General features: G+C 40.1%; 1 protein-coding gene across 9 annotated transcripts in view; it reads left to right on the forward strand.

The window, feature by feature from the left end:
* LOC129825060 (triadin-like) overlaps window positions 1-9,401 on the forward strand; it is a 55,249-nt gene extending 45,848 nt beyond the window's left edge. For all 9 annotated transcript variants that reach the window (XM_055884802.1, XM_055884798.1, XM_055884801.1 and 6 more), the window contains 2 exons: window positions 2,292-2,339; window positions 2,598-9,401. In XM_055884802.1, coding sequence (XP_055740777.1) covers window positions 2,292-2,339; window positions 2,598-2,758 — 209 coding nt within the window. In that variant the 3' untranslated portion in view covers window positions 2,759-9,401. The remainder of the gene's footprint in view (window positions 1-2,291; window positions 2,340-2,597) is intronic.
* The last annotated feature ends 3,678 nt before the right edge of the window (window positions 9,402-13,079 follow it).

Consider the following 13,079-nt stretch of genomic DNA (forward strand, 5'->3'; position numbering starts at 1 on the left):
GGAGATGGGAGAACCTTCCAGAAGGACAACCATTTCGGCAGCACTCCACTAATCAGGCCTTTATGGTAGTGGCCAGACGGAAGCCACTCCTCAGTAAAAGGCACATGACAGCCCCCTTGGAGTTTGCCAAAAGGCACCTAAAGGACTCTCGACCATGAGAAACAAGATTCTCTGGTCTGATAAAACCAAGTTTGAACTCTTTGGCCTGAATGCCAAGCTTCACATCTGGAGGAAACCTGGCACCATCGCTATGGTGCAGCATGGTGGTGACAGTATCATGCTGTGGGGATGTTTTTAAGTGGCAGGGACTCGGAGACTAGTCGGGATCGAGGGAAATATGAATGGAGCAAAGTACAGAGAAATTCTTGATGAAAACCTGCTCCAGAGCACTCAGGACCTCAGACTGGGATGAAGGTTCATCTTCCAACGACCCTAAGCACACAGCCAAAACAATGCAGGAGTGGCTTTGGGACAAGTCTCTGAATGTCCTTGAGTGGCCCAGCCAGAGCCCAGACTTGAACCCAGATCAAACATCTCTGGAGTGACCTGAAAATAGCTGTGCAGCGACGCTCCCCATCCAACCTGACAGAGCTTGAGAGGATCTGCAGAGAAGAATGGGAGAAACTCCCCAAATACTCCCCAAATACTTCTTGGGTATGGGTGTGCCATACCCAAGAAGACTTAATGCTGTAATCGCTGCCAAAAGTGCATCAACAAAGAACTGAGTAAAGGGTCTGAATACTTATGTAAATGTGATATTTCAGTTTTTTTATGTGCAAAATTACTGTTTTCGTTTTGTCATTATGGGGTATTGTGTGTAGATTGATGAGGGGGAAAAACTTTGTAATCCATTTTAGAATAAGGCTATAACGTAACAAAATGTGAAAAAAGTCAAGGGGTCTGAATACTTTCCGAATGCACTGTATCTGTTTAAGAGAACAAAGAAAAAGAGACAGGAAGAGAAACTGTTAGTTGTCACTTCTTCGAGTGTTGTTGAGGGGAGGGGGGACACAAACCACTGTGCTCCCCCGCCTCCTGCTGGTGGCAAAAGGCATGAACAATACCCAAAGGAAGTCCTTGGAGGACTCAGGCCCAAATAAACGTGGATTTCAACGATATACAGTCATGGATTAAAACAACAACATCTAAACCATGTTTAATAAATACAATATGTACAAAAATAAACATTCATTCTTAGATAGGTTTTTGTGTGTTTTTAAAACGTATACATCACAAATCATAAACCTACAATAGTCTACGCTATCCCAATTGAATCTCAAAATGATTTGGCAGGTGTCATATACAGTAGATACAGGAAACAACAACGTAATCATACTTAACACTAAATGCAATTAGAAAATAATTTATTCCTACATGTAAAATGTATGTATTGTTTATAAATATATGCCATTTAAAAAACTAAAATGTTTCTGGAATAGATTTCAAAGCAATAAATGCATTTAACAAGGGGGGGGGGGGTGACTTATATATGTTATTAAAATATAAGATCTTATATTTTAAAATGTATGTCACTTTTATATATGGGTTTTGAATATATGATGATATATTTAAAAAAGAATATGTCATGTTCTTTGATATGCAGTGTCAGTCAAAGTTTGGAGACACCTACTCATTCAAGGGTTTTTCTATATTTTTACTATGGTAACAGCTCCGCTTCCTGAGGTAATTGCGGTTGTTAGTGCATTCATCTTATTAGTTAAGTGTATCCAAGGTTCCAGCATTTAGCCACATTTTCCTTATTTAGCAACAGGTCAGCTAGTGTCGCGGTTTGGATTTATGCTGTGGATTCTCTGTTTTTCTCCCTGAGGACCAAACAAAAACCCTGTGTCATATTTGATTAGATTAAAAACATTTAAAACATCTCTTTCTAATGGGGAAATGATTCTCCTTTCTTCATCCATCACAGGAGTTTTTAAGGTCATCTGTATCATTGAAATTCACAGTCCATTTTTCCCAGTGAACTACTATAGACTTTCTGATCAGAATTCCCCAGGAGAGTGAGCCTTTCTCATGTCTGCACAGCCGCACACATTCCCGGCATCCCTGTAGTCTCCACAGGGCTGAAGAAATCCCATTGGGGTTGAAAGGGTCTGCTTTGAAATTCCATTCTCTGTAATGGATATATTAAATCTACAGTAGGGGGAAGAGAGAGCCATCACAATGTGTATTTATACAAGGAGAATATGTACATTGGGTACCTTGAGATAGTCTTTGTCCTCACTCTCATACATGTTCTATCTCTGATTCTCTGTGTTCTTATCCCACTTCAGAAGATTCTCAGACTGAGGAGAGTGCCACGGACAAGAAGAAGACGTCGGGTAAGATCACTGATGGAGAAAGTTCTGTCCATCTTAAAGGGAAACTCCACTCAAAAACTGTCTTTTGGTATTTGTTTCATTAGTCCACTGTTGATACAGTCCCAAAATGTTTTGCATGTCAGCAGTTTTCAAGATATTGAAAACTGAAGCAAAGTGTCACTGGCCACAGCATCATGCTTCTTCTTCCTGTTATACAAACACATGCAAAAATAACAAATCCTTCATTTATTCCTTATTTTCCCTCATTGTATCTTACAGGTCAAACAGTCTTGCAGTGTGTTTTTATTGGTGGAAAGAGTGCCCACTACCCTTTGCTACCTCCCACCCCTGGTGTGACCCCTGTGTCGATGAGCCCAGCCATGCAGTCCATGATGATGCAGCAGGTGCAGCAGCAGAAAGCCCGAGCAGTGGGACAGTAGAGTAGCTCCTCACCCCTATGCTGCTCCCTCATCTCAGTCTGCACTTCAACGTTAACCAGCAGGTGGCGCTGCTTGTATTTACTTCTGGCCCACTGGCTTCTCATTGAAAACGGATGACAATCAGGAACTAAAGGGGAAGGATGGATGGACAGTACAGTATTATTTATTTTTCTATGACCGGTCGAGCTCCCGTGAGTTTCTAAGTCCCTAAATTCCTTTCCTTTAGCTGTGGCTTTGCTGCTTTTTCAACACTCTTAGAAAAACGGTTACAAAAGGGATCTCTGTCTGTCCCAATAGGAGAACCCTTTTTGTTCCAGGTAAAACCGTTTTTGGTTCCAAGTAGAACCATTTTGGGTTCGATGTAGGACCCTTTGCGGACAGGGTTCTACATGGAACCCAACCCAAAAGGGTTATACTTGGAACCAAAATGGTTCTACCTGGAACCAACAAGGGTTCTTCAAAGGGTTCTTCTATGGGGACAGCCGAATAACCCTTTTAGGTTCTAGATTACACCTTTTTTTCTAGGAGTGTAGCGCTCAGTATTGAGTTCTTTGTGATCTATGCTTTTCTGTAGATGTATTTATTATGAAAGGAGTGTAAGTTATGGATACATCACCTTCAGCAGCAAATGGAATTGATCATTTCTGTACATTTCAACCAAATGCAATGTACACATGCATTTCATTTGTAATTTAGCTGAAGTTCAATGTACTGTATATAATGTACCTCTTGATATGACATCTTGTAGTTTACGTTTGTTGAATGGTTACTTCACATCATTATTTTTGTTACATCACAACATTCATCAAGTTAATGATTGCAATACTTGTCTGTACATTGATTTTTGGGCCGTACATATATGGCACTCGGATATAAATGGAGTTAGGAGTTTTATTTCATGTTTTGATTATATTTTGTTAAGGAAACTCACTGAAAATGCTATGCAATAACAAATGAACAATGTTACTCACTTTGGCCGAACATGTCCATGTCGGTAGGTTTCTGTTGATGTGTGTCATACCCTGCTAATATTGCACTCTGTGCCTTACCTGTGTCAGGAAATCCTAAACCATATTTTGAGACACTACTGTAGAAGTTGCGCATCAAATCCAGAGTACAAAAGATACCGCGAATAAACAATGACGCACAGGGCAAAAATATGTTGAATGAACGTTGTTTCCACATAATTTCAACCCAAAAAATCGATGTGAAGATTGTGGAATCAACGTGGGAAACTGATTAGATTAAGTAATCAACGTAAGGGCATTTCATATTCTTTTCACCCAACTTTTAACCTAAGTCTAATGACATGGTGACATTTGTCGTTGATTTCAAGTTGAATTCACGTTAGTTGACAATTCAACCAAATGTAAATCAAAACTAGACGTTGAACTGACGTCTGTGCCCAGTGGGGAAGATCTTCAGAAAATATATATTTTTAATTGTGTGGCTTTGTGCATCATAGTTTGGTCAAGAAAGAGGATATATATTTGTTTTTGCCTAAAAATGGCCATATCATTAGTTAATGAAAAAAAGTTAAAATGTAGTCCCCCTTACAAAGATGACAAGGAGTTTTCACCTACGGTAAACGTGTCCATTCATTGTCAGAAGTTCACAGGCATGCTAACACCTACTGTATACATCTGCCCAGATCTGCATACACACATGAACATTGCCTTATCACTCATTACTTACACTGTGATGTTGTTTTATGTATTGTATGTTAAATGTGTTGCTTCCATGTAAATAACTGCATCAGCTTGTATTTTGCTGCTTGGCATGTCGGTAAAGGATTGTGGGATATTGAGTATGGTAGAATTACTCATGGGAGCTCCCGTTGTTAACCAGAAGAACCTCTCTCTCTCTCTCTCTCTCTCTCTCATCCCCTGAGGAGTGTGTGTAATGAGAATGCAACACTAGAGGAGGTCAAGTCAATGACTGTCCACACATTTTTTTTTATGACCAACAAGGATTATCGTGAGATGGTGTTATGATGTTATCCTGTGATATATAGGTGTGGGTGACTTCATCATTCAGTCATGTTCCTATCATAGCCTACCTTCTATGCGCAGCAGCCAACTGCGGAAATACAGTGCCCTCCATAATTATTGGGACAGTGAAGCATTTGTTTCTTATTTTGGCTCTGTACTACAAAAGTTTGTATTTGAAATCAAATAGTGGCAATGAGGTTAAGGTGCTGACTGAGAGCTTTAATTTGAGGGTATTTTCATCCATATCGGTTGAACCGTTTAGAAATTACAGTGCTTTTTGTGCATAGTCCCCCCATTTTAGGTGAGCAAAAGTATTGGGACAAAGTAGTACAAATGTAAGTATTTTGTCCTATATTCATAGCACGCAATGACTACATCAAGCTTGTGACTACAAACTTGTTGGATGCATTTGCTGTTTGTTTGGTTGTGTTTCAGATTATTTTGTGCCCAGTAGAAATAAATGGTAAATAATGTATTGTGACATTTTGCAGTCCCTATTATTGTAAGTAAGAATAGAAACTGTTTCTTAACACTTATACATCAATGTAGATGGCACCATATGATTACGGATACTTTTTTATGAATCGTGAAATTATGAGTAAGTTACAGACAAAAAGTTACAAAAACAAAAATATCATACCCCCAAGACATGCTAACCTCTCACCATTACAATAACAGTGGAGGTTATCATTTTTGTGTGTCTTTTTGTGCCTCTCACTCATCATTATTCACGATTCATTCAGGATTATCCGTAATATAGCAGCTTCCACATGGCAGCATCCACACATCCACATATTCTCATTCACAATAAAAGTGACTCCAAAATGACACAATACATTATTTACCATAAATTTCTATTGTGTACAAATAATCTGAAACACAACCAAAACAAACAGCAAATCCATCCAATAAATTTGTAGCTTTACAAATTTGATGTAGTCATTGCGTGCTGTGAATATGGGACCAGATAATTAACTACTTTCAAGTACTTGCTTCACTGTCTCAATAAGGAGGGCACTGCATTTTCAAGTAGGTGTGCCTTTTTCTGATAATGGTGTTGCTGAGCTGAGCCCAGCATTTTACTGTTTTCTTACTCAACTCGAGACTTGATGGTCAGGAGTCCATGTTTCAAGACCATGTGAAAGAAACTATTGGATCTGAGCTTAGATGTCCTCGCTACAACAGAAGGGACGATAAGTACAGTTGAAGTCGGAAGTTGACATACACTTAGGTTGGAGTCATTGAAATTATTTTTTCAACCACTCCACAAATTTGTTGTTAACAAACTATAGTTTTGGCAAGTCGGTTAGGACATCTACTTTGTGTATGAGACGCAAGTAATTTTTCCAACAATTGTTTACAGACAGAATATTTCACTGATAATTATTTCACTGTATCACTGTTTCACTGTATCACAATCACACTAATATTTCACTGTATCACAATTCCAGTGGGTCAGAAGTTTACATACACTTAGTTGACTGTGCCTTTAAACAGCTTGGAAAATTCCAGAAAATGATGTAATGGCTTCAAAAGCTTCTGATAGGCTAATTGACATCCTTTGAGTCAATTGGAGGTGTACCTGTGGATGTATTTCAAGTCCTACCTTCAAACAATCAGCCAAGTTTGTAGACCTCCACAAGTCTGGTTTATCCTTGGAAGCAATTTCCAAATGCCTGAAGGTACCGCGTTCATCTGTACAAACAATTGTACGCAAGTATAAACACCATGGGACCACGCAGCAGTCATACCGCTCAGGAAGGAGACGCGTTCTGTCTCCTAGAGATGAACGTACTTTGGTGCAAAAAGTGCAAATCAATCCCAGAACAACAGCAAAGGACCTTGTGAAGATGCTGGAGGAAACAGGTACATAAGTATCTATATCCACAGTAAAACAAGTCCTATATCGACATAACCTGAAAGGCTGCTCAGCAAGGAAGAAGCCACTGCTCCAAAACCGCCATAAAAAAGCCAGACTACGCTTTGCAACTGCACATGGGGACAAAGATCGTACTTTTTTGGAGAAAAGTCCTCTGGTCTGATGAAACAAAAATAGAACTGTTTGGCCAAAATGACCATCGTTGTGTTTGTAGGAAAAAGGGTGAGGCTTGCAAGCCAAAGAACACCATCCCAACCGTGAAGCACGGGGGTGGCAGCATCATGTTGTGGGGTTGCTTTGATGCAGGAGGGATTGATGCACTTCACAAAATAAATGGCATCATAAAGGAAGGGAAATGATGTGGATATATTGAAGCAACATCTCAAGACATCAGTTAGGAAGTTAAAGCTTGGTCGCAAATTGGTCTTCCAAATGGACAATGACCCCAAGCATACTTCCAAAGTTGTGCCAAAATGGCTTAAAGACAACAAAGTCAAGGTATGACCTCAACCCTGACCTCAACCCTCTAGAAAATTTGTGGGCAGAACTGAAAAAGCGTGTGCGAGCAAGGAGGCCTACAAACATGACTCAGTTCCACCAGCTCTGTCAGGAGGAATGGGCCAAAATTCATAATTCAAGCTTAATGTGGGAAGCTTGTGGAAGGCTACCCGAAACGTTTGACCCAAGTTAAACAATTTAAAGGCAATGCTACCAAATACTAATTGAGTGTACGTAAACTTCTGACCCACTGGGAATGTAATGAAAGACATAAAAGCTGAAATAAATCATTCTCTCTACAATTATTCTGACGTTTCACATTCTTAAAATAAAGTGGTGATCTTAACTGACTTAAAACAGGGAATTTTTACTAGGATTAAATGTCAGGAATTGTGAAAAACTGAGGTTAAATGTATTTGGCTAAGGTGTATGTAAACTTCCGACTTCAACTGTATAGACAATACATGGTGACTTGAGAGCCCATACTGTGAAAGCCTGAGCGTAAAGGCTGAGCAACGACTTTGTCTTGACTGTAGCTGTCTCAGCCTGCTGTATGGTATCTATCTACTATCTATCCATACATTTTGCAGTGGTACAGTAAACTGTCTTTTTCCAAGGACACGTGCATCCACAGTCAGCAACAACAGCTCGACAAAGTATTGAGAAGTAGGCCAGAGAATAAAAGAAACTTGACTTTGAAGTTCCAGAGCTCCATTTCCTGTTCCACCAGAGGAAATGCTGCTGTGTGCTGTGTGTTGTTTTCTGTGGATCTGACTAATGGCTGGGGGCAGAGTAACCCCACCATGAGATACATTCATCAACGATAAACATCAACAACAACATCAGTGAATACTATTTTTTCATAATTATAACTATGTCTTACCTTTCTATTCTTGTATTTTTTTGTCAGGGAAACTTGTTTACTGGTGGTGGAAAGTACTTGTTGGTTAACTGCTCTTTCATCATGAGCTTGGTCGTATCATCATACCTTTCTCGGTCACTAGGTATAACAAAGCAACGGCAAAGACAACCGTACCGTAGGAGGTTTTAATACCTTAAGTTTACTTGATTTACACCAGTGCCACTGGCACATTTCAGTGAATTTATTCACTTGTGGAATGTCTTGACAGAGTACAGACCTCAGATATACATGATTTATAAGCACTGAGTATGTGCCGGTTATGTGAGCTGTAACAATGTCATTTCAAAAACATTATTCAGAATTTAAATATGTTTTGGGTTGTTTTGTTCTTTAAGATGATTCAGTTTTGTTAATTGCCCGTATTATGCATGACTGTTATTTGAACAAAGACAACACATTTTGCAGTTATTGTCCCTTGTTTTCAGGAACACTCTGGTGAGTACTGTAGGACTTGTAGCACTACAGTAGGACTTGTAGCACTACTGTAGGACTTGTAGCACTACTGTAGGACTTGTAGCACTACTGTAGGACTTGTAGCACTACTGTAGGACTTGTAGCACTACTGTAGGACTTGTAGCACTACTGTAGGACTTGTAGCACTACTGTAGGACTTGAAATATTAGCTATTAACAGACCTGTCAGACATCAGTTGAGCTACATGTAATGGATGGATATAGATTGCGTTGCTGTGAGATGTGTACGCTCTGTTTATTTCCTGACATGCACAGAGGTAAACAAACTCTCCACCTTATGTAACAGAAACAATATGAGATATGTTCCCAAAGACTCATTTCAATTTAGATACATTTTCTTGCAAAAAAATACACAAGGGACATTTTTTTATTTTGGGCTATTCCTTTTTTATAGCGCTTTACCCTGGGTTAGCTTGTCAGTGCTCTATAGCTACTTTGTGAGACTATTGCTAAACTTTCTCCCTGCTCTGCTGTAGCTCTGTCTTGCAATTAATCACAACAGGATATCACTGATATGTTTAATGATACTGTTCTTATGTTGTAGTTTTAGTTTTTGAACAGTTTTAACCAAGTCCAAACTCATATTTAAACAACAGCACATTATTTATTTTAAATCCCCCCAAAATATATTTTGAAAGTATATTGTACATGGAGTATAAAACAACTGGTAATACAGTACTTATATAGCGTTACAGTATTTAAATGAATTCTTATTTTTTTGTTTCTTTGTTTTGTTTTCAGAACAATGCTCTCTTAACTTTTTTTTGTCTACCTTGTTTAGTTTTTAGTATACAGTACTTTAAGCAAAATGTGGCTCTGGACTACACATGGCAATGCAATGTTAGCTTTACGAATTGAGTAAACATGTTACCATTTTAAAGGTCTTTGTGTTTTATTTTTGGTATGGGCTAACTTCATATTATAGATATAGATGTCTTTAATATCTTCTAGTCATGGAAGGGATAGTTCGGGATTTTGGCAATGAGGCCCCTTTTATCTACTTCCCCAGAGTCAGATGAACTCATGGATACATTTTTTGTGTATCTGTGTTCAGTTTGAAGGAAGCTGCTAACTAGCGTTAGCACTCTTACTAACTAGCGTTAGCACAGTTTCTAACTAGCGTTAGCACATTTTCTAACTTGCGTTAGCACAGTTTCTAACTAGCGTTAGCAAATCTTCAGTAATCTGTCCTTAAACTGTTGTATTCTGCACAGCACATTGTCATGCCACCCAACAACAAAGTTATCTGAAACTTAGGCACAACAGTGACTATAAAGACTGTTGTTTAGGTCCAATCCTCTTATGTCCATCTTCCCCTGTGTAACAGCAGTCCTTATAGACAGGGACTAATATTAAGGGAATAAAACAGCAACAATAATACTGTTTCTGCAACAGAGGGATAATCCTACCTGACATTTTTATTGCTTTTTTTACCCCAGTTATGAAGCAGGCAACCTTATGTGCTGTTGTAGAGTGCTTCCATCAATTGCTGCTGTGTTTTTATGACACTTTACCAGCTATGCAGCCTTTAAGACTCCCAGGACGGTGTATATTCCATTCCCAGGCTTGAGAGGGGAACTACAAATAAGACAGAGTACTTGAGGTGTGTTTGCCTAAATATCAAGCAGTGCAGACAAGTGCTGTTGTTAACATTGAGTCAGTTCCACAGATACTGTATGAGTGGAGACTACTGTATGCCAAGGTACCTTAGTGGTACTGTATAATTTGATTATTGGCTCCGTCCTTTCTATTTCCCCTCAAGGCTCCTCCCAAACTGGCCCAACAAGATGAGTCAGTCAGCCCAGCCCACGCCTGGGCCATTCATAAATCTAATGGGATCGAATCTGCTAAGGACAGGGCAGGGAACAAAAATAGAATCCAGTGAGTCAATCTCTCTCTTACATGGGTTTCCTGCTAAAACCATGTTACTTTAATGCATGTTTTCTGTCCCCTAAAAGCAATACACTATTCACTGTAAATGTTTAATTCTCCATGGTTCTACAGCTGCGAAATAAATCAAATCCAAGCAGAGGAGAGATGTTTGTCCTGAGGTCCCTATGCTCCCTGAGCTACAGTAACAGGGTACCACAAAGAGAGAGAGCCACGCTAGGCCTCATCATCAGCTGATGAGCCAGGGGATCTGGGTCAGCCAGAGCACTAAATTAGTACAATGTGCCTCATCCTCTTGCAATAAATAACACAAGGGATGTTCCAAAAAAAACAACCACTTGTTGTTTTAGGTTTGGAGCTACCGTGGAGTTTTGGGTGAAAACAGAGTGAAATCAAGGATGCTGTGGGGGTTGTTTGAATTCCTGATATAACCACTGTGCAGACAGAGACATTAAAGAGAATATTGCTCCAGAGCGGGTGAGTCTCATGCGTGTGATGGTGAGTAAGAGACCTGAGGTAAAGAGGTGTGATTCATCTCTGCCTATTTGGCCACAGCATCCTCCACAACACAACTCCCTCCAGCATCAACAGCCTAAACACGCAGGCGGCAGGCAGGCAGCTCACAGAGGCCACCTCAGGCCAGGATTAGACCTCCAATCTCCATAAGAGACTGTCTGGGAGTGGACCAGGGCAAGGTAAGGCAATATGGAAGCTGTTGGTTCTACCTCTGGCTCCTCACGCTCTCAGCAGTGACACAGCTATAGAACAAAGAGTGCTACATTGATACATTGACGTCAATGGGGAAGACCAGTAGACTCAGTCAAGGTGGAGAAACCCATGTATAATCATAAATCACACCACGTCTGTTGTCTCAGTCAGTATGGGCCTCTGACTGGGTGAACCAACTAGCCAAACAGACTGCACCATGATGGTCATGTGGGAGGGAATAACGATGGCTTTCTCAATGAATAATTCAAAAAGCTGGTGGGTTTGCTGCTGTGTGTTCAGTAAGGGATTGAGGTGTGTCCTCTTCTTCACACACACTGCAGTAAACCCAGGCTCAGTATGGCTCAACTTCAGGAGGCTGAAGAAATGTTTCGTGTCACTAAAAACCCTGACAAACTTTTACAGATACACAATCGAGAGCATCCTGTCGGGCTGTATCACCCCCTGGTACAGAAACTGCACTGCTCGCATCCGCAGGTCTCTCCAGAGGGTGGTGCGATCTGCCCAACGCATCACCGGGGGCAAAGTACCTGCCCTCCAGGACATCTACAGCACCCAATATCACAGGAAGGCCAAAGAAATTATCCAGGACATTAACCACTCGAGCCACAGCCTGTTCACCCCACTATCATCCAGATGGCGTGATCAGTACAGGTGCATCAAAACTGGGACCGAGAGACTGAAAAACAGCTTCTATCTTAAGGCCATCAGACTGTTAAATAGCCACCACTAGCCGGCTTACGCAACCCTGCACCTTAGAGGGTGCTGCCCTATATACATAAACGTGGAATCACTGGCCACTTTAATCATGTTTAAATAATGTTCACATACTGCTTCACTCATCTCATATACTGTATTCTATTCTACTGTATTTTAGTCAATGCCACTCCAACATTGCTCAATCTAATATTTATATATTTCTTAAATCCATTATTTTACTTTTAGATTTGTTTGTATTGTTGAGAATCGTTGTTAGATACCACTGCCGTTTTTAGATACCACCGCACTGTTAGATACTACTGCACTGTTAGATACTACTGCACTGTTAGATACTACTGCACTGTTAGATACTACTGCACTGTTAGATACTACTGTTAGATACTACTGCACTGTTAGATACTACTGCACTGTTAGATACTACTGCACTGTTAGATACTACTGTTAGATACTACTGCACTGTTAGATACTACTGCACTGTTAGATACTACTGCACTGTTAGATACTACTGCACTGTTAGATACTACTGCACTGTTAGATACTACTGCACTGTTAGATACTACTGCACTGTTAGATACTACTGCACTGTTAGATACTACTGCACTGTTGGAGCTAGGAACACAAGTGTTGCACTACACCCGCAATAACATCTGCTAAATATGTGTATCTGACCAATACAATTTGATTTGATTTGATATATGGGTAAGGATGGAAAAAATCCTTCTGCTGCGACAATTCCTCATATTAGCTCTCTACACAGACACCAGCCGCTTGTATTTTGCTGAAACGCGGCCTAGACGTATTCTGAGGTAATTTTCCACCCGACCAATTACCCTGATCCCACAGCTTTTGATATCTTTCAGAGCTTTTCATGTATTCATCGGCAAATTTGCCAATACACATGTGTTTAGTGAAGGTGCTCTCGTTTGAATGCGACCTGCTTAATTAACACTTTGAAGGTCTCTCAGTCACCTGCTGTTATCATAATGTATTCAGTTCAGTGGTCTGCCACTCATACTTCAACAGCAGAGGTCCGTCTAACAAAAGTGCCTATAAATACAAGGTCAGTTTCACCTTCAGCATAATCTTGGTCTTGACACTGTTTGGATCACACTCTTATGCCTTACTGCCAAGCTGGAATTGGTGTGCGTCAGGAGTATGGCTTTCCATTTTAGGATATTCATTCGACGTAAACATAGTATGCAGTATACAGGAGTTGAAAACA

Source organism: Salvelinus fontinalis, chromosome 27 (genome assembly GCF_029448725.1).
Source record: "Salvelinus fontinalis isolate EN_2023a chromosome 27, ASM2944872v1, whole genome shotgun sequence".
NCBI lineage: Eukaryota > Metazoa > Chordata > Actinopteri > Salmoniformes > Salmonidae > Salvelinus > Salvelinus fontinalis.